Raw genomic sequence first — 27,995 nt, 5'->3', positions numbered from 1 at the left:
CCTGTGGTCTACTAGTGGGAACATCAGAAAGGGCGGGCGTGCTGAGCCATTGACAGCCACCTGCTGCGAGCAGCTTTCCTGCCAGGATGTGAGTCATCTGGGCTGTCCCTACCAGCCCAGGGGTAGTGCTGTCCCCAGAAACTGGGCTGGGGCAGGGCGGAGGACTCTCCACTAGAGGACAACCATCTCTGGCTCTGGCACACACACCCGGCTCCCTCCGAGACCCAGAGCTGCAGAGGGGCCCCTGCTCCCCATCATGGCCAGGGTTTCAAGGTCATGTTCTCATGACCCTCCTAAGTGGGTGCGTTCGTTGGTGTGTGGTCACCTTTGAATCCTCTTCCCACACAGAGTCACTGGGGAGGCACAAGAACAAACGGTCTGCACTGCTGAAGTGTCACATCTAAAGCCAGAGACTGATGAGCACAGAGCTCCACCCCGGGCACCCTGGCAGCACCAGCTCCTCCCAAGACGTATCTTGATTGTTTTTCTTAAGGACAGTATCACACCCCGAATGTTCCACAGGTGTCATAGAACTTAGTTTTGTCCTTCGACCTTACAAGAAATGTCCTCATTTTTTACTTACCCGTGAAGCTCACTGGGTAATGTCTGAGGGCAGAGTGGTCTTTCTGTCGGCCCCAGTAAAAATGTTTTGCAAAAAACCAAGAGAGGCTGTTTGAAGCTACGGAAGTACAGCTAGCTCAGGGGCGTGAGGTGAGAGGCTCCCAATCAGCTGTGGAGCACGCCGGCCCCGCTCACTTCAGCCACCTCAACCTGCCTCTGGAACTGCAGGGCATTCTGGGTCTCGCTCCTGAGCAAGGTGCCATCTGTCCTCTGGTGGAATGAGGTAGGAGGCTGACTGGAGATTCAACCGCACAGTCAAGTTCCTGCACGGAATAGATTCTGTGGCAAGCCAGCTGGACTGGGTGAGCACAGTGCTGTTCCCTGTGAGCCTGGACACAGGCAGTCAGCTGTGACCACCTGCTCCTGCCCCTGAGCCCTTTGGACCCCGAGTCTCCCACTGTGAGTGATGCAGTCTCCTGTGATTCTTCTTAGGTATACACGTTGTAGTATGTGACACAGACCAGATCCTGTGTTGTGTGATCCTTTGCACATCATAATGATGAGCTTTGCAATGATCATACATCATTTGGATAATCATAGAGTCTCTCTATGAGCATGTATCTTAAGTGTGCCACAGAATAAGGATCTTTTAAAAGTTGCCAGTTGAATAGTGTTTTTCCTTTGAAAAAGTGTATTTTCTTCACTTATTTTGAAGTGAAGTGGACCATGTGTTTGGAATGCAGACAGAGGTGCTAATGAAGTGTCACTTTCTGTGTGCACTGGGGGTTTAAGTCTGGACTAGAAACTGAGTTTTCCTAGGAGGGCAGGAGACGGAGCCCAGCTCAGCCTTCACCAGGCAGTCAGCCCATTGAGGTTGAGGCACCAGAGTCTTTCACTGGCTCAGAAAATCACAATATTTTGTTTGAATTCCATTTTGCACTGAATGTTTTAAAGCTGTGATGCAAACCTTACTCTCTGGAGCCACAAAGCAATGATCTTATAAAGTCGCAGTATGAGAAATGCTACTGAAAAGTGTTCAACTCAGAGATTTTCCAGGCTTAGGATCTCTGTTTCAGGAGGTCCTATGAAATAGCTTGCTTTCTTAGATATGTCTTTCTGCTTTTATATCTTTTTAATATACATGATCTCCAAAGAGTGTGATTTTAATGAAAGCTCTTCAAGGAAGAAAATGCTGGGACTTTCTAACCACCACCTCCAAGTGAGGTGGCAGGCAATCCTTCTGCAGGTCTGCAGACCCATCTCCCATATTTTGAATATTCCATTTCTACATAAAATTCTGGAAGTCTTTGGAAGAGATTAGCTAAATCTGCACTGCAAGGATTTTTGAATTGAGCATCTTATAAAGTAAAGACAATCTAGGCTACTTGTCTGCAAGAAGAGATCTTTCCAGACCACTGTCTTGTTCAAAGGCAGGCCTGGTGCAGGCTGGCAGGCCTGTGCCCATGACCACCCAGCTCTCAGGCACTGTCTGTCTCACCAATGGACCCAGAGTCCTCCTGATCAGGCTGGGAAGAGGACAGTGAGCTGCTCTGCCGCTCCCCAGGTGGGTGATGTTGTGGAGGCTTACCCAGCCTGCACTGCACTCTGCCTGCCAGCTCACTGTCTGGGTTCTGCCTCCGTCTGGGCTGTGCCCATTATCCAGGTATCAAGGGGCATCTGCAGAAAGGACCTCCAGACATGCACCTGATGTGTAGCTGCTGCCGTGTAGAGTTCAGTCAGCTCAGTGGGGACAGTCTCCCAGTATGACAGTCCAGGGCTGGGACACAGTGTGGCTTCCACTGCGGGCGTGTGTCCTGAGGCCTGCGCATTGTCTGTCAGTGTGCTGAGGATGCCTCCTTTTTCCGAGTGCGGCCTTGGAGTTCAGGTGTGCACTCGCGACCCACTGCATCAGCAGTGAGCGTGGAGGCCTGGCTGTGACACAGGTCCCCATTCTCGAAACGGCAGCAGTGGGGTTTTTACCCAGTTTGCTAAAATGCATGGTTTCCTATGCTGTTTGGCTCCCTGGCAGGGCTAGGAATCCTGCACTGTGTCCTTGTTACAGCTCATTTCCGCCACCTGGTGACATCAGGGAGCTGGCAGATGCCACAGCCTGAGTGTTGGCTCTGCCCACTGCACCGGCTCCCTCCCTGCCTCGACATCAAAGGACCTGAACCTCTAGGAGAGGGATTCTAGGAGAAGCAGGATTCCCAGCTCAGGGTGGACATGGAGGCCAGCTGCACAGCGTGTGTGGTGGCAGGGGTGACACAGGAGGCTGCCTTCTGACAAGTCCCTGCAGATCCAAGCAATTTCAGGTAAAGATGCAGGAGAAACATGTGGTGTCAGTTTCTGGGCTCAGTAGTGCTCAACCTGACCAACCCCACTGGGCCTGCTAAAGGGTTAGAATGGCCCCTGTCCAAGCTCTGGGGTGGGCTGGTCACAGGATTTAAGTGGGTGTGACATTAAGTTGTTCCTCTCAGACTGAGTCTAAGCCATGACCTAATGGAGCAGAAGTGCATGCTATTGCTCTCCTTGGGGACTGGAAATTGCCAGGTGTTTGCCCTAAGATAATGTGAATACGTGGTCATAAAGCTGGCTCGTCTGTATTCCTCTAACCTTGATTTCATGGGAGACTTTTTTTTTTTTTTTTTTTTTTTTTTTTTCAGAACCCCACCTGGAAAGGGAGTAATGTGAAAGGTAGGGGAAGAGTTTGCGGGCCTCCTTAGGACTGAGGACCATGGTGCCCCTCCCAGCAGGTCTCTGCGTCTTCCAGGTGAGGTTCTATGTGCAGGGTGCCTTTTGTCTGGGTGGCCTCCAGCTGAGTTCCTCTGCACTGGGAGGAAAGGGTCAGGGGAGACAGGGCAGCTGGTGCTCCCCAGGGGCCTGTGTTTCCTGGTGGGGGCAGAGGCTGACCAGGTAACTTCCAGCCCACGTACCAGGGGCCCACAATCATGTCCCCCGAGTAGATGAGGAGGAGGACAGTGTCTCCCACAGCAGGGGTGGCTGAGGTCGGGGAAAGCCTGGGCTCCCCGTGCTCCTCTCCTGCAGCCATGACATCCTGCAGTGTTGCTTTGGTCTCCATTTCTCACCATTGCAAATGGCGCCTTCTAGGGTCTGCGTTAGCATTAGTGCTGAGACATTTTAGATTTTTACATAAGATTTGTGCATATTTTATATTATTAGAGGATAAGATGCAGTGTTACTTGTGTGTATTTTGTGTGCTCATGACATCTTAAATTTTTCTTCCTTTTTTGGGGTATTTATAGTTACAGGTTTTGTCTGAGTTTTATCAAATGCTTGCAAATCTCCAAACATGTTCCCAGTACATGTAGTAAAATGATTTTTTTGTGAGTGTCACACATAGCTCACATCTTGGTGTTCAAGGATCAGCTGCACTTGGTATTTCCTAAATGCTCTCAGGGGCTGTCTGGGGTCTCCTTTGGTGCCTCTGAGGTTTTCCCAGGGTCAGGAAGTTGTGCTCTGGAAGAAGCACAGGCTGGATTGGAGGGGGTGTCTTGCTCCCTGGAATGACAACACCAGGTGGTTGGGGTGCAGCTGGCACCAGGTGCTGGGTTGAGACCAAGTCTGCTCTGGGCCTGTGACATCACTAGCACCTGGTGCCTCCTTCCCTGGTCTGTAAGCTGGGGTGATATCGACGACCTAGCAGAGCCCCTGCCTCTGCTTAGGGGGGTGAGCAAGTGCATGCACACTGGGCTCACTCGGGCCTGTCTGGGAGTCCACGTCCCAGCCTCAGTGGTTGTTCCTCCTGTGCCGACACCTCGGCTCAGGAGTACGGAGATGGACGGGACCAACAGCAGCAGCCAGGGCCGCTTCGTCCTCCTGGGTTTCTCTGACCGCCCCCACCTGGAGAGGGTCCTCTTTGTGGTCATCCTGGTGGCCTACGTGCTGACCCTGGTGGGCAACAGCACCATCATCCTGGTGTGTCGGCTAGACCCCCGGCTCCGCACGCCCATGTACTTCTTCCTCAGCCACCTGTCCTTCCTGGACCTCGGCTTCACCTCCAGCTCCATCCCCCAGCTGCTCTACAACCTGAGTGGCCGCGACAAGACCATCAGCTCTGCGGGCTGCGGGGTGCAGCTCTTCCTGTTCCTGGGCCTGGGCGGGGTGGAGTGCCTGCTGCTGGCTGCCATGGCCTACGACAGGTTCGTGGCCGTCTGCAAGCCCCTGCACTACACGGTGATCATGAGTCCCAGGCTCTGCCTGGGCTTGGTGTTGGCGGCCTGGGGCTGCGGGGTGGCCAACTCCCTGGTCATGTCCCCACTGACCCTGCGATTACCCCGCTGTGGGCACAACAAGGTGGACCACTTCCTGTGTGAGATGCCGGCCCTGATCCACATGGCCTGTGTCAGCACAGTGGCCATGGAAGGCGCTGTCTTCGTCCTGGCCGTGGGCATCGTGCTGTGCCCCCTGGTCTTCATCCTGGGCTCCTACGGCCACATCGTCAGGGCTGTGTGCAGAATCCAGTCGTCCTCAGGAAGGCATAGGGTCTTCAACACCTGTGGCTCCCATCTCACCGTGGTCTCGCTCTTCTACGGGAACATCATCTACATGTACATGCAGCCTGGAAAGCGCTCCTCCCAGGACCAGGGCAAGTTCCTCACGCTCTTGTACAACATGGTCACCCCGCTGCTCAACCCCCTGATCTACACCCTCAGGAACAAGGAGGTGAAGGGGGCGCTCGGGAGGCTGCTGCTGGGAGCCAGAGGCGGGGGCAGGGACTGAGGCCGGGGAGAGCGGCACCCAGCTCGGGGTGGCTCCATGGGGCCACTGCTGCCTTGGGCATGCAGCAGATCTGCCTCAGCCCGCAGCTCCCAGCACCCTGTGGGCTGCCTTCCTGCCTAAGGCCAGCGTGGTGTGTGTGAGGGAAGAGCCCAGGGTCCTCAGGGTCACCTGGACCAGAAGACCAGACCCCGGCTGCACCAGGCCCTGAGGCAGCCCCGCTGAGCTCTGCCTCTGCTGCTTGCTTTCTGCTCACAGTAGGTCTCAGCACTTTAGCTGGAACCACCCTGGCTGTGCGGAGCTCTGGGTGAACCATGCTCTTCATGGATGGCCACTGAGTGCTGAGTTCAGGGGGTTTGGTGTTTCCTCCTCCCAGATTCCACCTGGAATCACGTTTTCTTTTCCTGCCCTTTGCTAGGGGCAGATGGATGAGTACAAGGGGAACGTGAGGATAATAGAATACTTACACACCGCAAGGTCTCTGTGCTGACCCCCACCAGAAAGCAGTTTTCCTGCCACCCGCCTGGCCTACGTGGGCAGGATGCCTCACAGTCCTCAGCAAAGTCCCCTTACCTACGGAAATGCACAGAGGAAGTACCATGGACTGGATGAGTCCAGGTCAGACGGAAGGAGTGACTTTTCAGACCCTTTTCCCAGACCAGATTCTGAAAGATAAGAATAATTCCTCCTGACCAGAAAGCCTCTAAGAAAGTATAGTTAAGAATCCACTTAGAGTGGTCAGCATGGTCCAAGGCCACATAGCACTTCCCTGACAGTGGGGACTTGAAAATGTGATGTCACTCGCTGTCAGTCGAAAGTCAAGAGGTGGACCTGGGCATGTCTTTCTGGAAACTTCTCTGGGACCCCAATAGAGCTGGAGTGTAGGAGAGTTACACTTCCCTCTCCTCTGAGTGGACCTACTCTCTCCCTTGACAGCGTCCTGTTCCCCTTTCCCTATCCCTTCAATAAACTCATGCCTGTAACTCTGAACTACGTGTCTGAAGTCTTTCTGAATTGAGCACAAGAATCAGGGTTTGAATGGGGTCTTTGCTGTGCCTCAGTTTCCCAGAAGGCCCCGGGTCTGTAACACCTTCCTACCTAATCTCGGTCATTGCCCCTGATGTCTGATTTAAGATTCTGGTTGCATCTAGATTTTCACATATGACATTGATTTTTTTCATCATTTAACTCGTGAAGCACCGTGATTTTGTAGCGGGTTTTAATTTTGTTTGTGAGCAACACCTGGTGTTTGTTAGTCTCCTGCCTGGTGTTCCCAGTCCACCTCACCCCATGCTTATGGGAGGTGTGCGTGACTGGCACCCTTTGCACTGGGCTTGTTTGGTGCTTGAGTTTTGAAGGTTGCAGGGTGTTCAGGAGAAGAGTACTGGGATTTACCCAGGGCCCGTCTGACTGCCAGTTCCCGCAGCTCCCACTGTACAGCAAACCTTCAAAGCGAAAAAGTCCTCAACCGTTTGACAACTAGAGACTGGCTCCCGTTCGGGGCTCCTGCACTCACTGTCTGGACTGCACACAGTCCCCTCAGAGCTGGGATGCACACTGATTCGGGGGTCCTGGGGGAGCTGAGGTGTAAAGATAGAGAGAGCCCGCACCTGTGTAAATACAAATACGAGGCTCTTCCCAATCTGCCCTCAACCCCTCATAAAAGCTGCAAAGAATTTTCGTCTCTTATCTTATCTGTAAAGGCTAGGTGGCTGACCCAAAAGCAAACTTTGCTGGCACAAAAGCAAACTTAAAGATAATGATAACCCTCCTCTCAGAGGTCAGGGTGACCCAGAACTTAAAATAACATTGTACACAATTTTATATGTTAACCAATTAAAAAGAACACTGTAAAACTGCTTGCCATTCATTATATAAAGCCTGCTGAACAAGCGCTCGGGGCCTCTTAGTGTCACCGGTTACCAAGTGCGCGGAGGACCAGGCTTGAGCTTGCTAATAAATGACTCTTTGTTTTTTGCACTGATCGTGGTCTCTGGTGGTCTTTGTGGGGTCTCGGGCCACTGGGCACAACATATGGGGGTTTGTCCGGGATACCCCAACCCCACCCAGACACCTGATCATAGAGTGATAAGTGACATCATTGGCCGGTGAGTAAGGCATTGCCGCATTTCTGTCTGGATTGCCTGCAGGTTCTGGTTCTGGGCTGGCAAAGTCCTGGCGGACATGCTATAGGACCCCAGCAGGGTCTCAGGAGACGTCCCCTCGACCTATCTGGGCAGCCTTTGTGCTGCATCTGGGCAACTTTTGTGTTGCATCTAGGCAACTTTTGTGTTGCATCTGGGCAATTCTGTGTCACAATCATAAATTTTTATTTTTGTCAACAAAATACCAACTAGCCAGTTTTGATCTAGTGCGCTATATGTCTGTCTGTTTGTGTATTGTACCGTATGGTCTTTACTCTTGCCTCCTATTAAATTCTTCATTGTGTTAGTCCGCTACTATTCTCACTGTTTCTCATTCTTAAATTTCTCATCTCCAATCTGGAGGAAAACGGGTTCATAAATCTCCTGGTAGAAAGGAGAAATACTAATCAATGGTCAAATTCCTTTCATCCTTTTGGAATTATACAGGGAACAGGCTCAGGTGACTCCTAAGACTTTCCTCCTGAGTCGCATTTCAGAGGTCTGTGCCAGAGGAGAGAACTTCGGTGTGGACCACCTAAAGGAGGGTGGGTTTGCTACACTCTGCTCCACGGAGTAGCCAATCTTCACCAGGATCTACGCGGAGTGAGATAAGTAAGCTTCTCTCTCCATGCACCCCACATCTGTTTGAGGTGCAGCTCTCTGTCTCTTCATTTTTGGAGAGTAAAATGAGCTACACAACACTCCTGCACATCCACTCCCTCCTGGATGCTCCCCTTCCCTTGCTGGTCAGACACAGGAATCCAAACTGTAGGGTTAAGACCTGGGACAATTAGTATGGAAATGCCCAGGTTCCCGTTGTTCACAGCATAGTTACCGTCACTAGTCTGTCCTAAGCACCTCTTTGTTTGTCGGAGGATGGTCTTCCTTTGTCCTCCCTCAGGTCCCCTATTCTTAGGCTTAGGGATACTCATTGCAGGGTACTTTACAGTCCTTCTCCTTGTTCCTAAGAGATTTGTTTACTCCAATCCCCCTAGGCGGAGAGCTCAGCAGCTCCACTCCCCAAAAGTAGTGGGAAATAATATTTTGTGATTTTCTGTATTCAAACCTAACCTGATTTCTCAACCAGGAAAAAAAAAGGGTTAAAAAGTCCAGGGCAATCCCTCCCTCCCGCTGCCTGGCCTTGCTGAAGCCTGCATTGGAATGTGAACTGTAGCAGTCTCAGCGGGAGAGGGGGGAGTAACCTGAGGGGGAAAAAAAAGGTGTGTCCGTTTTAAACTCCGGGCTACTACACAGAACTAACTCATTCCCTAGGATTCTTGTTTTGTTTTGTTTTTCTTTAATGCTGTATTTCTGAGCTCATAATTTTGATCCTACATACCTAGGTTAATGATTTTTTTTTATCGGTTCTATTTTTATCCGACTCTAGAATTATTTTTAAACACCTGTGATTGTTCTTCAGTAAGTAAAGTACATCTTTTATGTGTCACCACCCAGGAGGAATATCAAAAGGCCATTGCAGAACTCCTAAACTTCTTAGCTAATAGGAATTAAAAGATCTCAAAAAATAAAGCTTAATTACGTCATCAACAGGTTCAATATTACAGAAAATAGCCACTATAAAACAATATTCTGCCCCAGGAATATCAAGAAGGGGCCTTACTTCAAGCTCCTGTCCTCAGCTTGCCTATGAAGCAAGATTTAACCTGTTTGTCACAAAGGAGAAAATAAATCCTGGATAAGCAGCCATAGACAGCTCAATAACCAATGGCATATCTCAGTGAGGAACTTAGCAAAGTAGCTTCATTCTCAAAAGTAATGGAAAATAAGGTCTCATAATTTTCTTTGACATCCAACCTGTCCTGATGAGATGGCTAAAATGCCCTAGGCACAAGGTTTCTGTTAAAACCTGTTAGATCTTTCCAGATCTCAGTCAAGGCTTACATTGAAATGTACATAAAAGAAGCCTAAAAGCTCAGTAGGAGACCAGTCTCAAATCCAAGGAAAAAAAAGGTAAAAAGAGTCTTACCTGAACTCCAGCAAAAGTAAATTTTATGGTGCTTTACTGAAGTAATTAACGGCCGTATCATTTTTCCAGGACTCTTTTTTTTTTTTTTAATTCTATATTTTTTGAGCTCATGAATTTTTTGATCAGTTCTATTTTTTATTCAACTAGAGTTTTTAAACATCTATTACATTGCAATGGAGATAAACATTACAAGGCCTTGCTTTTGTGTTATATGTATATGTTATTGTTTAAGGTCGTATTGTCTATGTATGTACCTGACAAAATTGACATAAATAATAAGCGTGCATAAAATTAAAATTTAAAAATGGATCCAAATACTTTTATTCACGTGATTTAAAAGAGTTCAATTTAAATTGGGTAAACTAATAAAAATGCAATGTCTTTAGAAATAATTCGCAAGTCTCTAGGTGGTCAAACTAATGAAATGTTGATATTAAACAATGTCTAATATCAATTGTTTCTAGGACTTTTCTTCAACAGGAAAGAGATAGCAAATATTGTTCAGGACACTTGTCTGTTACCTTGTTTTTTTTTTTTTTTTTTTCAAAATAAGTAAATTGAATTTAACATGTATGGGACTACTCAAACGTGTTTGTTAGCCACATCTGATTAATTTGCAAAGCTAAAATGCTAGTTGTTAAATAACATTAAGTACTCTTAAGTCCTTAAATTCCATGGAGTAACATACTTAAACATTATTGGTGTGTTCATAGGTTGGTAAATTAAAAAGATGTTTAAAATTGCTTTGTGTCATTACTAAAAACAAGGTTATTAAGAGTTATGTCCTAACAGGTAAAACCCCAACTCCAAAGGTAAACGTTCCGTCTGCTCCCTTACCACTTCCCCCTGCTCCCCCTCCAGTTCTGCAAAGCTCCAAGGAGCTCCTAGATTTGGATTTAGAGTTACCATCTTCCCTCTCACTGTGTTTCAGTTAGAGTACTATAAACAACAAAGTATTTTATCTTGTTAAAATGGAATAATTTATCTAAATTCAGAAATTTCATAAAAGTTGTTTCAGAACGTGAACAAAAAAGTGTCGACAGAAAGGAAAGAGAAAATAAAAGGTTCTGGGTATGGAAATATATTTAGTAAAAGGAAAAAGGAAATGTTTCTGGGTAAGAAAGTGTTTATGTGATGAAATACATGAAGGTCTAAGTAAGTGCTAAGAATGTCTGTGTGTAAGTCAAGGGCAAATGTCAACAAGTTTGCATGAAACTAAGTTGGTTACAAGTATGTGAGACAATCAGTTAAAGCTGTTTAAGGTTTTTCTTAAAGTTAAATACTACTGTACTGACATAAACTGAAGTTTAATCTATATGGTAAAATGACATAGTAAAATGACAAGGATTTGAAACACTAATTTACTCTTAACTTTGTGTCTATTAAGTTTTATTCTTTAGAACAATTAGTCTTAAAAATTGGGGTGTATACAATTATGGTTAAACAACTGTTAGAGTATTGTACTATGTTACAGAGTCTACATTTTTCTTTAAAAACTAAATTTGGTAAGATAAAAGTGTCAAGGTAATTGTGAAATGGTCACTAGTTGTATATTAAATGTGTTCATATTTTCCAGGTATACAAGTTTTTAAAGCAGGGAATTTATCAAGCGCTGCTATTCTCCAGAATAAACTTGTCTGTAATGGTAACCTTAAACCTAAGGAGTACATTTTATTGGGGATTTATTTTTATCACTTAATATTCTATTATGGGACCTATTATCAATAAAATATATGTAAAATTGGTTACTTATTTCACTGAGATAAAAATGTAAATGTAAATGTATATCTAAGAGTTAGTGACAGCCTGATTTGTTTAAAGGTTTATATCGTAGAAGGTGAAAGCATTTTGCCACACAAAATGAAATTTAAAAGCTCTCTCAGCCTTTCGTTGATTCATGTTTTAGATACAATGTTAAATTGTGTTAATTATAAAGTTTATATAGACTCAGGAAAGAGTATATGTAAACTAATTAATGATATTTAAGGAAAAAGCAAAGATCAACATCAGAATTAGAACACTTAAGATCTGTAAAGAGCCACGCCTTACCTGAGATAAGGCTCTGCCTCCCACCTTACTGCATGTTAGAGTGACTCCAAAATAAGTCAGATTTCAGCTTATTTAAAGTTATAGTCAGAAGATTGGTTTTTGTTGTAAAATTACTATGATCTCAAATAGGGAATATAATGTGGTTCTCAGTCCAAATTCAAGATAGCTATTATACAAGCTGAATATATTTTTATTCCTTGCTAATTTCGTTTTGTAAAACTGTTGCCTGTTACTGTTTTGCAGAAGTAGCTGCTTCCAGAACATACAACCTAGGTAACCTGTGATAATAAGCCATCACCTATAGAACAGATAGTAGTAACTTCCAGTACTAATACAGAGTCCAGTTAGATAAAAGGGTAAATAACTGTGAAGTTATAGACATTGAAGTTAAAGCCCAGTACTCTTACTTTATGACTGGTGAGACTGGCTTGCTGGATGATTAAGATCAAACTTAGAAATTGGAATTAAATACAGAGGCCAAGAAAAAAACAGTATCTTGCTCCAAAGTCAGCCTGAACCCAGGGAATAAGAGGACTTCTCTAAGGAGCGCTGAAACTCTGGGTCACGCAACCTCCTGATCAAGGAGATTGTTAAGACTAGAGGATAAAAAATCACTGAGTGCATCTGCTGCAGAGGAAAGTCATGAAAAAAGGGAGACATCCCTTGATGCTTCCAAAGGAAGACACCTCATCAGGAGACCCTGCCTAATCAAAGTCACTGGTGGAGCTAAGGAGCCGCTCTTAAGTTCTGTACGAGTGACCCCTGTGGGAACTCAGCTGACTCTTTAACAAGACAGGAACCAGGTCAATTTGACCAGATTGGTCTTAGACACCCAGCAAAACAGTTAAAACCAAAATACAGCCATTCTTGGGCATTTAAAAGAAATAATAGTTAAATGTAACTTAAGATGTACACTTGTACTAGCCCACTAGAATAAAGACTGGAAGCTACAAATGAAAGAAAGATTCTTCAGCAAATGTGCCTGATAACTATCAAGAGAAACTGCCAGAGTCACAAGTTTTTAGTCAGTTTAAGACCTTCCTAAGCTACACAGGTAGACTTAATCTATGTTTGCTAGTATTATTATCTAGCCCTAAGTAACAGAAGTATAGAGATCTCTACTAAACACAAGTTATACCAATAAAGGGATATTTTACAAAATCAGATGACATTAAGTAGCTTAACTATATTTTATGGGGACATCTATGACATTAAGAGTTAAATGTTGTGTTTACATTCCTGATAACCTGGACAATGTTAAAGTCCCCAAATAAAGGCCTTGTCCTCTCCAGCCTTTGCTAGGCCTAGTTATGGGAACAATTTCTCAGTTCTTCCACCTCCTGGTGAGAGATTAACTTCTGTCATTTTCATGATACTCAGTGGCATGTTCCAGATGTTGCAACATTTACTTTGTACTAATCTCATTTCAGTGCTCATGTCTTTTTGTTCTTCTCTCATAGAAGCACCCACCCCCAGATGACTTTACAACCTGCTCTTCCCCAACTAGACTTCTACCTTGGACCCCTCGATTGACCCGATTTTTAAAAAAGGGAACTCCAAACTGCTTGCCCCTCGCTGCCCCCTTTCAGCTTTGAAGCAGCCGGAAGGATCGGCACCCCTTTCCCTAAGGCAGCAAGGAGTTCCTGTAGCAAAAGGGGAAAATAAAGCCAGAATTAAGAACAGGTAGTTAGTGTAGAAATAGGGGATCAGGTCAAATCCAGGAAATGAAGACCATGAAACCCATCTGCCTCTGGAGGTTGGACACTGCCCCTGGGAGAATAAAATGTTAAGGATCTCCAGAGCTCATTGATTACCAAATTTACCTGCCTTTAAAGACTGTAAGCAAGGAGGTCTATGTGCAGCCCTGGGAGAAGAATGTTGTTTTTATATAGATCACTCTGGGATAATCAAGGATAATATGGCAAAAGTCAGAGAAGGACTAACAAAGAGAAAGAAAGAATGGGAAGCTAGTCAGAGCTGGTTTGAATCCTGGTTCAATTTTTCCCCTTAGTTAACTACTCTGGTGTCTACTATAGTGGGACCCCTAATATTATTGCTACTAGCTTTAACTATATAACCTTGTATAATCAATAAGTTAATTGCTTTTGTTAAAGATAGAATAAATACAGTACAGCTAATGGTGCTAAGGGCCCAATATCATCTGTGAAGCAGCAAGGGTTAAAACTATAGAGACCCAAGATTGGCTCTCTAAATGTTCTTGGAAAGGGGGAAATATAAAGATAGAAAGAGCCCGCACCTGTGTAAATACAAATACGAGGCTCTTCCCAAACTGCCCCCAACCCCTCATAAAAGCTGCAAAGAATTTTCGTCTCTTATCTTATCTGTCAAGGCTAGGTGTCTGACCCAAAAGCAAACTTTGCTGGCACAAAAGCAAACTTAAAGATAATGATAACCCTCCTCTCAGAGGTCAGGGTGACCCAGAACTTAAAATAACATTGTATACAATTTTATATGTTAAACAATTAAAAAGAACACTGTAAAACTGCTTGCCATTCATTATAAAAAGCCTGCTGAACAAGCGCTCGGGGCCTCTTAGTGTCACCGGTTACCAAGTGCGCGGAGGACCAGGCTCGAGCTTGCTAATAAATGACTCTTTGTTGCTTGCACTGATGGTGGTCTCTGGTGGTCTTTGTGGGGTCTCGAGCCACTGGACACAACAGAGGGTCTGCACTTCCCACCTCCCCAGGGATGCTCACTCCTGGGACTCTGAGGGCCCAGGGGCAGGTCGCCTTTGCCCTGAGGGTACACACCTTTAGGGAAGAGCCAAGACAGTGTACCAGACCAGGGACAGGAGGCATGAGAAGATGGTGGGACTCGCCACCATGGCCTCCCCAGCCCTACGCCTCCCTGAGCTCCATCCCTGTGCCTGTCCACACCTCTCCTCTCATCTCCTCCCCTCCACACACGTCTCAAGGCAGCAGCCCAGGATGGGCCACCTGGAAATGAGCCAGAGCTCCCTGGAGGGGCTGCCGGGCTTCAGGGGAGCCCAGGTGTGGACATGCACCCCCTGTGTAAAGGATTAACGTAGTCTAGGCTGAGAGTGGAGGACGGGCTCCCTGTGAGGCCTTTCCCAGAACTAAACTCCAGGAGTCCTGCTGGTGCTGAGCCCGTCCAGGGAGAGATCCCTGGGAATGAGCCCGAGCTCCCTGGACTCCTGGGGACACTCCTCTTTTTGGAAAGAGCTCACTCATGTTCTGAGTGGACTCCATCCACCCTCATCTTCAGTTGAGAGAGTCCACACTTCCAGCTCCCAGAAAAATGACCCAGAAAGAACAAAGTGTTGACAATTTTTGACCCCAAAGACTGGGTCCTTTTTCCCTCTTGGAATGTGGAACCAGGAACATGACCGAGCACCCAAGCACTCTTTGAGCAGCCAAGGACACTATTACTCTTGCCAAGAAGAGGGTATGAAGATAGACTCCCAGGTGAACTTCCCGTCCTTGAAATGGGGCCGTGGTTGATGTAGGGTAGAAGGAATGAGGGGGAGAGCTGGCTGCTGCGGGGAGAACATTCAGGAATGTTATTCTGATGAAGTCAGAGGTGGTCTGTGGTCACTCTGCAGCATATTAGGTCCAGCTTCACCAGTCCCCGAGGAGGGACTCTGGCCTCAGGCAGCCTGTCCTCAAGACCACATGAAGGCAGGTGGAAATTCAGTGAGATCCCCCAGGCTGGCCAGGACCAGGCAGGTTGCAAGTTGCTTGATTAACTGTTTCAGAGCAGAGACCCTTAGGGAAAGTGGGGCACTGGAAAGCCCCCTTCAACTCCCGATTTTTACATCAAGTCGGAAAGGTTTCAGACGTGGTGCTCAGAGTAGCAGGCTTGATTTTATTAGACAAGATGGAAAGGGAAAAGGGGTAGTCTCCAGGGAGAGGGAGGCTTCTCCTAGGAGGACAGGCACAGCATGCCCCTGCTGCCCTCCAGTTTTATTGTGGTTCCAAGGAAGTTTCCAGAATCTCGCCCATGTCTATCTTCTGACTTTTGACTGACAGCACAGGAGCTGCGTGGACCCCCTCCAGAGGCTGTGTGGTGCTCGCTGAGGACGCTGTGTCTTGGAATGTGCCCCAATTTCCTGCCCCCTTTCTCAGTTTCGCTCTCTGGTGCCCTCAGCAAGGATTCCTTGTGAGGGTCCTGGTGCTTGGTTTCCAGGGTGACTGGGTTGTGACAGCTTCTGTGGTAAGTGTGGATCCAAGCCACCTGGCAAGGAGCGACCTGAACAGGAAACTGTGGCTTATCCCCAGGGTGTTACCCTGACTGGGTCCCACATCCACTCCTTCCCTGAGGGAGAGGACTCGAGACTCCAGGAGGCCCCTTGATTTTGTGGACACTGGCCCCATGTCTTTGTGGGACACTTGAAGGGTTTATATTCCAAGTAGCTGGGACTTGGGTGCTATCAATGTCAATTACACAGAGGATTGATGAAATAGAAGGAAAACAATGTATACAGATAATATTAGTTTCAGGTTCAGCATGTCGATGTGATAACATCAATATCAGTATCAATATTATTACAATAAGATATAAGCATAGAATGTATATGATAACTTATAATATAAAAATGTAATTAATACCCACATTTTAAATATTAACATGAATTTAATAGTTTCAATTGAAGTCATTACTATATTTGTTTATAATGATCTTTTATTAATTAAATTAATTTTACTGATAAATATATCTTTAGAAATGTAATTACCTACGTGGATCAAGTTATTCTTCCATGGGTCAGGACTGCTTTAGAACGTGCTATCAGTAATGGAAAGAGCCACACCGAGGAGCAGGCTCAGCTGTGCTCATGTCTTCCTGGGTGAGAACATCCCACACACTCTTCCCATGGCCCCCAGCACCTCCTTGTTCCTCAGGCTGTAGATGATGGGGTTGAGCATGGGGGTGAGGATGGTGTAGAAGACAGCCAGGCTCTTATCCTCTGTTGGTGAGCGGAGACTCCTGGGACGGAGATACGTGTAGACAAAAGGTGCATAGTAAAAGGTCACCACAGTCAAATGTGTGGAGCACGTGGTGAAGGCCTTTCTCCTTCCCTCTTTTGAGCGCATGTGGAAGACAGCAAAGAGGACCCGTCCATAGGAGGCAGTGATGCCAAGGAAAGGGACAAGGAGAAACAGGCTTGTGCTCACAAACACCATGTACTCGTAGACCCAGGTGTCCACACAGGCCAGAGGCAACATGGCGGGAACATCACAGAAGAAATGATTGATGGCCCTGGACCTGCAGTAAGGAAGATGGAGGGCATACACAGTGTGTGCCAGGGAGTTGATGGAGCCCAGTGTCCAGGACCCCAGGATCATCTTCACACATATCACTTTACTCATGCGGATGGGGTAGTGGAGGGGGTGGCAGATGGCCACAAAGCGGTCATAGGCCATGGAGGCCAGGATTAAGCCTTCTGATCCAGCCATGGTCAGGAAGAAGAAGCTTTGCACACCACAACCCAGGAAGGAGATGCTCTTCTGTCCAGAGAGGAAGTTGGACGCCATCTTGGGCACAGTGGAGGAGATGTACAGTAGGTCCATGAGGGACAGCTGGCTGAGGAGAAAGTACATGGGGCTGTGGAGCCGGGGGTCCAAGAGGATGAGGGCGATCATTCCTGAGTTCCCCACTGAGGCGAGGACAAACACAACCATGATGAGGAGCAAGAGAAGAAGGCCAGTGTGAGTTTGAGGAAACAACCTCAACAAAATAAAGCCATTCGATGTTTCATTCCATTTCTCCATGAAAATGCACTGCTTTAATTTTTTTGGAATAAAAATTGAAACAAAACTTAAGTAATAATCTGAAAAAAACAAGAGGAGAATAAAAGAAGTTAAGTTTATTAGTGTTTGTTTAGATTGAATTGTTAATCCTGCAGCACCACAGCTTTTGTTAAATGGATTTTTCATACAAGCATCGTATGCTTTAGACAACAAAGGTGTCGTAGCAGCTAATGTGCTTCTGCCTCTTTCCTCTTTTTTGGTGCATTATGTTGTAGACAATGATCACATCCGCTGCTCGATTTGTGCATGCACACATGCAGCAAGACAATGCAGCTGACAGCACTTCCTCACTCTCTCCTCCTCCCTCTCTGCCTCTCACCCCTGGGTCGCTTTCCTCCACTCATCTCCCTGTGATTTTCATGGGACTCTCCTCCCCTTTTCCCTCTCCTTCCCTTTTCCCTCTCAAGCTTCCATATATGGGAGAAAACATGACTTTTCAATTTTGAGTTTTGCTTCTTTCACTTAACATAATGGACTCCAGTTTCAACCATTTTCCTTCAGTTGACATGTATTTTTTCTTTACGGTTTAATAAAGTCACATTTTGTATTTGCACCACATTTGTTGATCAGTCATCCCTTGAGGGACACCTGTCTGGTTCCGTAGTTTGACTATTGTGAACGGAGTGGCTGTAAACACAGGTGTGCATGTACCAGTGTAGCAGGATGACTTCTTTCCTCAGGATAAACCCTGCAGCGTGGCATAGCTGAGTCACACGCAGGGGTTCCATGCTCCGTCTTCTGAGGGACTCCATACAGCTTCCACTGTTGTGTACTGATTTGTAACGCTGACAGCATGAAGGGCCCCTTTTCCCCACGTCGTCCATGGCGTTTGTTACTGTTGGTTTTCCTGATGGCCGCCACTGGAGTGGTACGAGGTGACTGCTCAGTGTAGTTTTGATTCGCTTTTCCTAATGGTTCATGTTACAGAAGAGAAGGCACCAAGACAAAGCCAGGCACCTATTGACATCTGATCCCTGACAAAGGTGCCAAAAACATATGGGAGAAAGACAATTTTTTCAAAAAAAATCAGTGATAGGAAAACAGATTATCCATGTGTAGCAAAATGAAACAAGATATCCCCCACACTGCATAAAATTCAACCACAAATGGATCAAAATCCTAGGTATCAAACCAGAAAGTTGCAACATCCAGAAGAAAGCAGAGAGGCAGAGGCAACAAGTTTCTCAACGGGACCGCTGAAGCTCAGGAAATAATGCCCAGAGATCATAAATGGCATGCTGTCAAATTAAAACCTTTCTGCACAGCAAAGGAAACAATAAAAAACGTGGAGAACCTAGAGGATGGGAGAAAATCTTTGCTAGGTACACTTCTGACAGACAGATAGAATCTATTCTCTCAGGTAACCATCTCAACTTGAACCACAAAGTCCACAACCACGAACCACAAACACAAAAGAAACACTGAAGGAGTCCTTCCTAGGCAGTGCGGGGCAGGAACGTTCCTCAGGACCTGGGTCAGCACCCGCGAAGGCCAGGATCCCTGCTTTTCCAGCACCTCACCTACACACTGCGTGCTCGCCACAGACCTGCGCTGTGCGGCTCTTATGTTTTCTGTGACCCTGACGCTCTGCGCTCAGTGACCTTGTCTTTGCACCTCTTTTCTTCCTGCTCTTCCCTCCCCACGGGCACTACTGCAGCTGAGTACTGGGTCTCTTCCAGGAGCTGTCTGCTCACCTTCTCAACAGAAGCTTCCCTGCTGCTCCTAAACGTGGGTCGCCATGCGAAGCGCTGTTCTTCAATGGTGAAGGCATGCACGTCCATACTGTCACCCTGATCATAACTTGTTCTTTGCACATTGTCTCCTAATGAGGTTGCCAGTTGTGGAAACCTTGCAAACTTAACAAATGCGTCCCTTTCCACATACATTTTACTTCTTGTGAGCAGATCACACGTGATACAGCTGGCAGACTACGATATACGTGTTTTCACTCTTTTCACAGCCCCAAGCTGGAACCAGAACAGTAACAGAAACACAACCTGGGTGTAGAGACTGGAAATGCACAAAGACACACTTTCCTCTGTGTATAGGTGAGGCTTGAAGATAACTTACCTGGAGCGAGGTTTTCTTCCCAATACCACGTTTATTTTAATGTGAACTTAGGTCCGAAGGTTTTTATTTCCCCTGTTAAGTGAATTCATGGATGTGAAGATGACATTCTCAAATGCAGTTATGCCTGGGATCTGACAGTGACGTCACATCCTAATCATTCCACCATGCCACATTTAGAGACTGGGGAATGATTTACCCAAGTAGTTGGTGTAAGTGTGACTGTCCTTCAAAGATCACGCCTGGTTCCGTGATCCGGTCAGGTCAGGCACCTGGGCTTGGGAGGATGCTTCTCCCTGGCTGTCCTGCAGTTTGGCTTCCCAGGTGCAGCAAGAGCTAAGGGCTGCTGAGCTGTGCACCTGGGAGGAACCTGAGCAGAGGCGGCTTCCTGACTGGAGCTCACACAGCTGAGCACGTGCCCTGTCCAGACTTAATCATTTCGGGAAGCCAGACAAAACTAGATGTCAGTCCTGCAGGTGAAGGAAACCCAAGTGAGATGAGGAAGAGCAAGTTCCCCAAGGTGATTCCTAGCTGAGGCCTTTCCTGAAAGGCGCCTCTGCAGCCCAGCCCTTCACCACCTCTGCCTTTAAGCATCTCAGCTCTGGCAAGTGGGTTTTAACTCTGTGCATCCTCCCGACATGCACAGGTGGAGGCAGGTTCCCTGTGTGTGCAGTGTGTGTCTGCGTCTCCCGGGTCCAGTCTTGGTGAGATTTCCCACTTGAGGCTGGTGCTCTTCCACCTGAAGGAGCCCTCATGCTTCAGCCTGTGGAGGATGTTCATTTGCATTAAAGAGGAGCAACTAGGAGTCTGTGGTCACTCTTCACCTCACTGACCCAAGAGCTCTTGTTGCTTCACACACCTGTGATGAACTTGAATAAACCTGTGAGGGACAGCTTGTCCCACCAGAGGGGACACATGCGAGGGCTGTCACTGAGAGTGAGACAGAAGGGTCAGGAGGCCAGTAGGGCACAGCATCCCTGCACCTGCGGAGAGACGTGGTCCCAGCTCCCTGTGCACCCAGCACGGTCTAGACACAGAGCTGCTGCCCTCACAGAGAAGGAGGCCACAGAGTCCCCAGCACTGAGAGGCAGTCACATCTTCAAACGTGCTCAGTGCTGCTGATTTGTGGCAGTGCTGCAGGTGTCGACTTGATTAGTGGTTAAAGCACACGAGGGTCCACAATCTGGAGTTCATGTTTAGTGGGTGACAGGACCACAGAGCAGCAGCTCACACACATGCTGTGAGGTGCGTGGATATCAGTAAGAGCTGGCACAGGAGAGCAGGGGGAAGGACAGAGGGCCAGCTGGGCAGGGCACTGAGAACCACTCCAGGAGGTGCCATGGGAGCCTCAGGCTCTGGAACACTGTGCACAGACTGAGCAGCAGGACCAGCCCTGGAGGAGCCTGCCTGTCCTCAGCACAGCACAGAGACAGAAGGCTCTGCAAGCTCCAGGCTCCAGGGCAGTTGTGTGGAGGAAAGAGGACTGGAGTCTGTTCTGGACCAGGTGAGAGCCAGTGGGTGTGCATGGGTCAGGTCCCCTAGAGTCCCCACAGGGGGCTCTGGTTGAGCAGAGGTGAGAGGAGGAGCCCCACGGAGCCTGGGCAGTGGGCAGTGAGGACAGTGGGGCTGCCCTGGGTTTAGCAGAGGAAGCCAAGCCTGCTAGGGAGCCCTGAGGCCTGGACACATCAGCGGAGCTGGGTGCTGCTTAGGGACAGGGGGACCCACTGAATCCTCTGTCTCTGCCCCTGGCTCAGGGGCTACTGCACAGGAGGCTCAGCAGATCTGCTGATTGACTGAACCAGATGATAGCCTTAGGAGTATATTAGGAACGTAGAGTGAACTAACAACATGTGACTAGGTCACAGTATAACTCAATCTTTTTCACAGAGACCCTGGCAGGTAGGGCCCAGGAGCCTCTCCAGTACTTTCTCCACTCCTTTGTTTATTCCAGGTTAATTTCAGAGGAAGCAAGGAGCCAGGTGTCCTGGCAGAGCCAAGCCCTGAGCACACAGTGGGCTGTAAGTTAATGCCTGCCTTGCGTCACTCATTCTGAAGGGAGACCTATCTTTACATTTAGATTTTGTGCTGCGTCCATTACAGATAAGAGTATCATAAAATAGGCTTGATGGTGACTGCACAAACTGTTTTTTATGAAATTGAAAACTTCCCTGTTGTCAGACAATGGGCCGGAAGGTTACTTTTAGGATCCTCTACACTGGATAATTAGCCCTTAGGCTCCGGAGAACATGGATGTGACGTGAATATGTAATTCCGTTGATCACCAGTACCTTTTTAAAAATCAGGGGTGGCATCTTATTTCTTGCAGCAGAGTCACATTAAATAGCATGTCACCACGTTCTTGTTTGCTTTATAACTTGGAGAATACTTTTCCTGTGATTATAGGCTGGTCATCCTGCAAAACCCATTGCTCAAATATATAGAATTAAAGAAACACTCGTTTGGCAGAGCCTATGTAAGCATAGCAGGAGTTGGATCCTGAGTTTACCTTGCAAATATTATAAGCAGTGCCCAGTTTTAAAACTACGGACCATCAGCCTAAGACAACCAGCAACGTGTCTGAGCCTCAGCTAACTCCTTCCCCACATTTTACTAGAAGGTTCTGAGCACAGAATTTAGGGGACAGGAGTGAGTGAGCTCTGTGAGCTCAGCATATGGAGGGTGGTGGTGTGTGTCCATCTCCTTTCCTCCGACCACGTGCCGAATACAGAGAAGACCCCGGAACAGAGGAAGTCGTTGTCTCAGCAAAGGTCCAGCCACTTGAGAGCAGCACACTGTGTGATTTTAACAGGCTCACACGGCCTCATGCTACATGTACTTTCACCCTTAGATTTTCCAGGTCATTATTAAACCCTTGTTTTCTTTGTGCAGCAGCAACTGTGTCCTTACGATAGGAAACCTCATTTCCAAATATTCCCCTTATGTAAATCTATCCCAAAGCAACTCAGTTCACTAATATCATCTTGACTCACCTTGTCTGAAGTTCTCAAGTTTGTATTTTGAGAGAAATAGTTGTGTAACTACAAGATTCCCTGCTGACAGTTTACTGACTTCTTCAAACTATTGCACATGGAGATTGCTCCCTGCCATGCTAGGCTACAAGGTCCTGCCATGAGCAGCAGCTCTGATCTCACCCAGCTCTCCTGGTGGGAGACTCCAGAGGCACCAGCAAGGAGTCCTCAGAACACAGTCTGCTCAGGGTACCTCCTCTAGCCATCGACCTCATGCTGAAACCACAAAGCTCTTCTTCTTCATGCAATGCTTCCCTGCGTTATAATGATCTTATTTGCCCACTTATCTTCCTTTGCTCTTTCCTTGTGCAACCAAAACAGAGCAACACATGTCACACTTACTCAGTTCCACAGGGGGACAGAGGGAGGAGCTGTGGCACCTGGTGTGCAGGCCTTCCTCCAGCAGGCCCTACATGTCCTCTCTTCCTTCTAATTGATCCCCAGTGTCCAATCCAACAGGGACAGGAGCCTGGCCCTTTCACCTGACTTTGCTGACGCAGAGATGAACTCAGCTCAAGCTTAGAGCAAATCCTCTCATGTGGTCAGCTCTGCAGCTCTGGCCTGCTGCCCAGAATTAGTCTCAGGAGGGAGGAACTAGCTATTCCAGGACAGGATGGAGAACTCTGAGATACTTAGCAATGTTCACCAACGTCTTCTGGTTTGAGAGAGTAGAGTCAATGTCCAATAGGTGCCCAGAGCACAGGATATAGAGCCATAAAATTCACCAAATGCTTTCAGCACATTGTTCTTGTAGTCATTAAGAGTTTGTGCATGTACAAGGCCCTGGGTTCAATCCCCAGCACTACACACACACACACACACACACACACACACACACACACACACAAAAGAATTTGATTGCTCTGGAAACATATGGAAGCCAGAAATTGTGTTGGAAAAAAGGCAGAATTTTCAAGTTTTAGCTTTGAATTAGTCATTATTTATGTGTGCAAAGTATAATGAATGTTAAGTTAAATTGGAATGTTTCAAAACCCTTCCTTTACATGTACCTTTTTAAGGCAAATTCATGAAATTGCACTTACATTTACAAGAAGAAATTAATGATGATAAATTCATAATGTCTATCCATTACTTCCACTCAAATTGGACTATATAGCTTTTTCATATTTATAAACAATGAAATTGAAAAGGAACATTTCTTTTACAATTATACTATTATTTACCAACTCATTCTTACTAAATGAGCCACTCTTAGGAGAGAGAGAGTGCAGGAATGTTTTCACACTAAGGGAAAAGGGCTTCAGTCTGTCACCCCAAAGGCATGCAAGAGAAAATGCACTCTGTGCAAACAAACCACCTCTATGCCTTAAGTTGCTATTTTATACTTTACTTCTGCAACCAGTGAGCACTTGCGATTTCATTTCGCCACTTGTCACTCATGAAGATCACCAAGACAGGCCTGGAAGGCTGCAAACATGGAGACATGGTGAGGAGAGGGAAGCGTGAGGTCCCCCGATTTGCTCAGTGCACGCTGGAGGCAAGCCTTGAAATATCACAATGAACCAAGTGAATTTGGCCAATTATTACATGTCAATCAAAAGCACAAATAAAAAACTCAAAGGAGCAGAAGTAGGCATTTTCAATAGATAGAGATCTCCTACAGGACAGATGTGCTCACACAAAATGATTTCAGAAAGCCTTTCATATTTAATTATTGACTCCTTGATTCCCTCAAAGGGCACCAACACTATCCCATGGACTCTTCGTTCATTATCTGCCTTGCTATGTCAATTCAAGCCATGAAAGCAGGAAACCAAAGTTTCGGGACAGATTTTGTACCTGTGGGTCTTTTCCAGTATGGTCGAAGGGACGCCCTTCTCTTTGCTGGATGGCCATCCTCTTTTCCGTAGCTCTGATGGGGAATGTCACCCTGATCCACCTCATCTGAGTGGACACCAGGCTCCACAACCCCACGTACCTTCTCCTCAGCCAGCTCTCCCTCATGGACATGATGTACATCTCCACCACGGTCCCCAAGATGGCACCTAACTCCCTGTCCAATAGTGAGACCGTTACATTTTGGGGCTGTGTTCTCGGGTCTTGGTGGATCCAAGTCCAGCTGCTGGGTTTCATGTCCTTTGACCGGCAAGTGGCCATCTGCCGCCCTGTGCACTACTCCAGCTCACGAGCAGGGAGAGCCTCGGCTCGTGCTCACGGGAGTGTGGGGCAGCAGGGCTGCCAACTCCTTAACGCACACGCTGTACATATTTCAGCTTCCCCTCTGCAGGGCTCTGCGCACCTACCACCTTTTCTGTGAGGTTCCATCCCTGCTGCGTGGTCTGTCGGGACACGTCCCAGTGTGAGCACACAGTCCTGGTGAGCAGAGTGCTGATCCTGCTGCTGCCATTCCTGGCCATCCTCCCTTCCTACACCTGGTACTTGTTGTCATATTCCAGGTGAGCTTGGGCACAGGACCGACGGAAGCTGTTTCCACCTGCTCCTCCCACCTGACCCTGACAAGCCTGTTCTATGCCACCACCCTCTCCACCTGCACCAGGCCACACTCCTTGCATCCCCCTGCACAGGACAAGGTGGTGGCAGTATTTCACACCATGATCACAGCTCTTCTGAACCCCTTTATCTACAGCCTGCGGAATAGGGAGGTCATGGGGGCAGCGAGGAGACTTGGGGCTGTGATGGGCTGACAGATCTGACTCCATGAGAATGTTATAGGCCAGACCCTAAGGGAAATGACTAAACAGACTCCATTTTGCTCTGAGATTCCATGTTATGTAGGAAACAAGCTTCTCCCATGGGAACACCCCGCCTCTGTGCCCATCATCAGTTACTTGGTATGACATGTTTAATAATATACAATGGCAACGCCTATGTAGTAAAGAATTGCTCTTTTGATTCCTATTGTTCCTAAACAATGTACCATGTAACAGTGATTGTGTGGATGTTAGTAGCCATTCTTTAGTTTGTACCTAGGTAAGGGTCATTCTGACCCACTTCCCCCTCTGTTTATTATCTCATGATGTTAGTTTGTAATTTCAAATCATAGCAACAGACACTTATGATTGATGTGATTTTTGGTATAAGAACCCCTACAACCCTGTGGTCGGGGCTGTTCTCCCAATAGCCATTATTTGGGGCATTGTGTGAGACAGTCAGCCGGCCAGCTTAATAAAGACTCTCAAATCTGGACTTCTCAGTGGTGATCGGTCTGTTCTTAAATCGCGCCCCATGACAGGGCGAGGGACATTGGTGCAGTCACCTGCATTTAGGAGTCCTGTGCTGATTGAGGCTTCAACATTGTAAGAGTTACTCCATGAAAGAGGCAGAGCCCAGACACCTGTATATCAGCCTGAGAAACAGGGCTTCTCACACTTGCTCAGCCCTGAAAGCAGTAGAACACAACTTTGTCAGCTTGGAACACAACGTCCCCATCACGCCCACTCACAGCACTGACAGTGTGAACTTCCTTGTTAGTGTCTTGAAAAATAATGCATAGAAAATAAACTCTACCAGCATTTGGTATAAAGATGATTTTTATAATGTCAAGGGTTAATGTAATGGAAACGTTTAGTCCCCTCAGTCTCGCGTGCAGTCAGTGGAAGTCTGATGATCTGACTGCGCTGGTGAGGGCCGCAAACACCATGTGGGCGAGCAAGAGTAAAAGCAGACATTTCTGCAGGGGCGGGGTCATGGCTCGGGGGAGCGTGCTCGCCCAGCACCCGTGAGGTCCTGGGTTCACCCTCAGTACCACGTGAAAGTAAAATAAAGGTATTGTGTCACCCTACAACTGATATATATATATATATATATAAATGAATTAAAAGACCAAGTGTCTGCAGATGAGCCGCCTCGGCTCCACTGCACGGCGATGACCCTTGATGGTCACACAGTGGCAGATCCACAGCTGAGACACGGGCCTGCTTGGTGGCCGGTTTTCTCATTGCACCTCCATGTTCTGAGGGTGGCAAGGTCCCCAAGATGTCCAACAGGGGACCCCAGGCCAGCCGCTCCCACACCGAGGCCTGGCAGGTCACCCTGCCCAGCTCCCAGAGGCTGGGGCTGCTTTCTCAGGGGAAGACCGTTGTATTTCTCTGTCTAGGCCAGTTGTCTTGAGGCACCACAACGAGGCCTTGTTTGACCATCCCACTTATGCATTTGAAGTAAATTTAAAAGATCACTATTTTAGCAGAGAATTAAGGTGTATTCATCCTATTAACTAAACAGAACAAGATCAGATGACTTCCGTGAGTTCTGGAGTCCTCCTGTCTTGTCCCAGGGATGGTTTCTTGGTTATCCAGGTGCATGTTCACTCGGGTGAGCTTCACGTCCTATGGGACTTTCATTAACCAAGCGTCATGTAAATCCTAGAACACAGCCAGGCCAGTGACAAGAGAGTCCAGTCCCACAGAACCACCACTGTGACGGTGTCACAGCAGGCCTGGTCTAAAGGAAGAGAAGAACACGAAGGGGGACGAAGGGAGGGACCCAGCATTTGTGGGGTGTATGTGACCTGGCGCCACAAGAGTCGCAATCCTCCAGGGTTACCCGGGCAGAAGCCAGGGCCCAGGGACTGTCCACAGTGATGCTGGGGCAGAGGGAGCTTGCACAGGGCACCGGGGTCAGGAGGGCTGCCGGGGCTGCGGGGTCACAGCACAAGTGTGGGAAGCCAGGCTCACCAGCTGCCTGGAGGGCTTCCTGGTGGAGGGTAAAGGGGTCACCAGCTGCGTATGACTGCAGACTCCCAGAGCCACGCGGGAAAACAGACTGTGTGGCCGTGAACCCTGGCTCCTCTCCAGAGGTCGAGGAGGAGGACCTCGGTCCCAGTGCTGTGTCCCTGTCAAGCTGACCCTGGAGGACGGCCATTTGCTCACCTTTAAGGAGCGCGCCACTGAGGGAGCATTTCCAGGGCCCTTTCCTCAGGATAAGTATCCTGAGATTTGAAAAGAACGTAGTGCTTACATCAAATACTAGGAAAGGATTCTGAGTGGACCATTAAGAAGTGACGAGCACCTGAGGAGACAGGCAGGCTTGGCCTGGCCGAGTGTGACAGTGCACACACGCATCAGAACGCCACAGGCACACTTATTTCACTTGTCAGTTAAGCTCAACCCAATATAAACCCACGTTGTTCCCCACCTGATCCCGGGGCACTCCCAGAGCCGAAGGACCCCAGAGGACATTCTCTGGCCTCTCCACAGCAGCCGAGGCAGGTGGGGAGTTGCACCTGGTGACCCAGGGCCACAGCCATGGACGTTAGCTGCCTCTGCAGGTCAGCTTCACCCCGGGACGTTGGCGGCTGGCGGCACCCCTCCTGCAAAGCCTTCGGGCGTTGTCTCTTTTCTTGCAAATGTAAAGACTTCTGTCATAAGGCTCACGGTCATGAGGAATTAAAGTGTCTGCGTTTCACCAGCGTCCTCAACCCTCCCTTCAGCTCGTCGATGTACGCACGCACTTCAGAACTCAGAAAGCGGAGCTTCCGAGGGGAACAAGTCAGCGGAGGGAGTGTGTTTGGGCTCATGGTTCCAGAGCTTCAGTTCGTGGGGGGCGTGGTCGTCGCCTGGAAAAGAGGGGGGGTGGGGCGTCGGTGGGAGGGGAGAAAGGGCGCAGCCAGGACCCCGCTAAGCTCTCCTGGCAACCAGGCCGCAGAGAGGGA

The 27,995-nt window shown here is 47.7% G+C and overlaps 3 protein-coding genes and 1 pseudogene across 14 annotated transcripts in view; 2 read left to right on the top strand and 2 right to left on the bottom strand.

Annotated features, from left to right (window-relative positions):
* The window catches only part of LOC306663260 (olfactory receptor 2L13-like), a 52,097-nt gene extending 29,670 nt beyond the window's left edge, over positions 1-22,427 (bottom strand). For 2 of the 3 annotated variants that reach the window (XM_079143693.1, XM_079143694.1), the window contains exon 1: positions 22,325-22,427. The gene's annotated coding sequence lies outside the window, so the exon portion shown is untranslated. The remainder of the gene's footprint in view (positions 1-22,324) is intronic. The other variant, XM_079143695.1, reaches the window with a different exon arrangement.
* On the top strand, positions 69-22,314 carry LOC306663245 (olfactory receptor 2W3-like). 7 transcript variants are annotated; one of them, XR_013764402.1, is made up of 5 exons: positions 2,021-2,125; positions 2,624-2,873; positions 3,225-3,331; positions 19,228-19,315; positions 21,286-22,314. XR_013764402.1 is itself a non-coding variant. In XM_079143676.1 (4 exons), the coding sequence occupies exon 4, from the start codon at positions 4,357-4,359 to the stop codon at positions 5,299-5,301; it is 945 nt and encodes a 314-aa protein (XP_078999802.1). In that variant the 5' UTR covers positions 2,021-2,125; positions 2,624-2,873; positions 3,225-3,331; positions 4,347-4,356; the 3' UTR covers positions 5,302-6,251. The 7 variants fall into 7 exon arrangements, 6 of the variants coding, with proteins under 6 accessions (XP_078999801.1, XP_078999799.1, XP_078999800.1 ...); XM_079143676.1 differs by lacking the exons at positions 19,228-19,315; positions 21,286-22,314 and adding an exon at positions 4,347-6,251; XM_079143675.1 differs by lacking the exons at positions 2,021-2,125; positions 19,228-19,315; positions 21,286-22,314 and adding an exon at positions 69-88 and having other exon boundaries at positions 3,225-6,251.
* LOC306663267 (olfactory receptor 2L13-like) lies at positions 16,010-22,463 on the bottom strand. Of its 3 annotated transcripts, XM_079143700.1 has the most exons (3): positions 22,325-22,463; positions 19,338-19,804; positions 16,010-17,113 (listed from the first exon to the last, which is right to left on the bottom strand). In XM_079143700.1, the coding sequence occupies exon 3, from the start codon at positions 17,097-17,099 to the stop codon at positions 16,290-16,292; it is 810 nt and encodes a 269-aa protein (XP_078999826.1). In that variant the 5' UTR covers positions 17,100-17,113; positions 19,338-19,804; positions 22,325-22,463; the 3' UTR covers positions 16,010-16,289. The 3 variants fall into 3 exon arrangements, with proteins under 3 accessions (XP_078999826.1, XP_078999827.1, XP_078999825.1); XM_079143701.1 differs by lacking the exon at positions 19,338-19,804 and having other exon boundaries at positions 22,325-22,459; XM_079143699.1 differs by lacking the exon at positions 19,338-19,804 and having other exon boundaries at positions 16,010-17,287; positions 22,325-22,435.
* A 407-nt stretch (positions 22,464-22,870) lies between these two features.
* On the top strand, positions 22,871-25,029 carry LOC306663485 (olfactory receptor 2AK2-like; annotated as a pseudogene). The gene is made up of 2 exons (XR_013766668.1): positions 22,871-22,901; positions 24,062-25,029. The product of XR_013766668.1 is annotated as an olfactory receptor 2AK2-like (transcript).
* Positions 25,030-27,995: the final 2,966 nt, after the last annotated feature.

The sequence above is a fragment of the Sciurus vulgaris genome, assembly GCF_902686455.1.
Source record: "Sciurus vulgaris genome assembly, chromosome: 6".
NCBI classification, from domain to species: domain Eukaryota; kingdom Metazoa; phylum Chordata; class Mammalia; order Rodentia; family Sciuridae; genus Sciurus; species Sciurus vulgaris.
The sequence above is the reverse complement of the archived record's forward strand: the minus strand, read 5'-3'. Positions and strand labels throughout refer to the sequence as shown.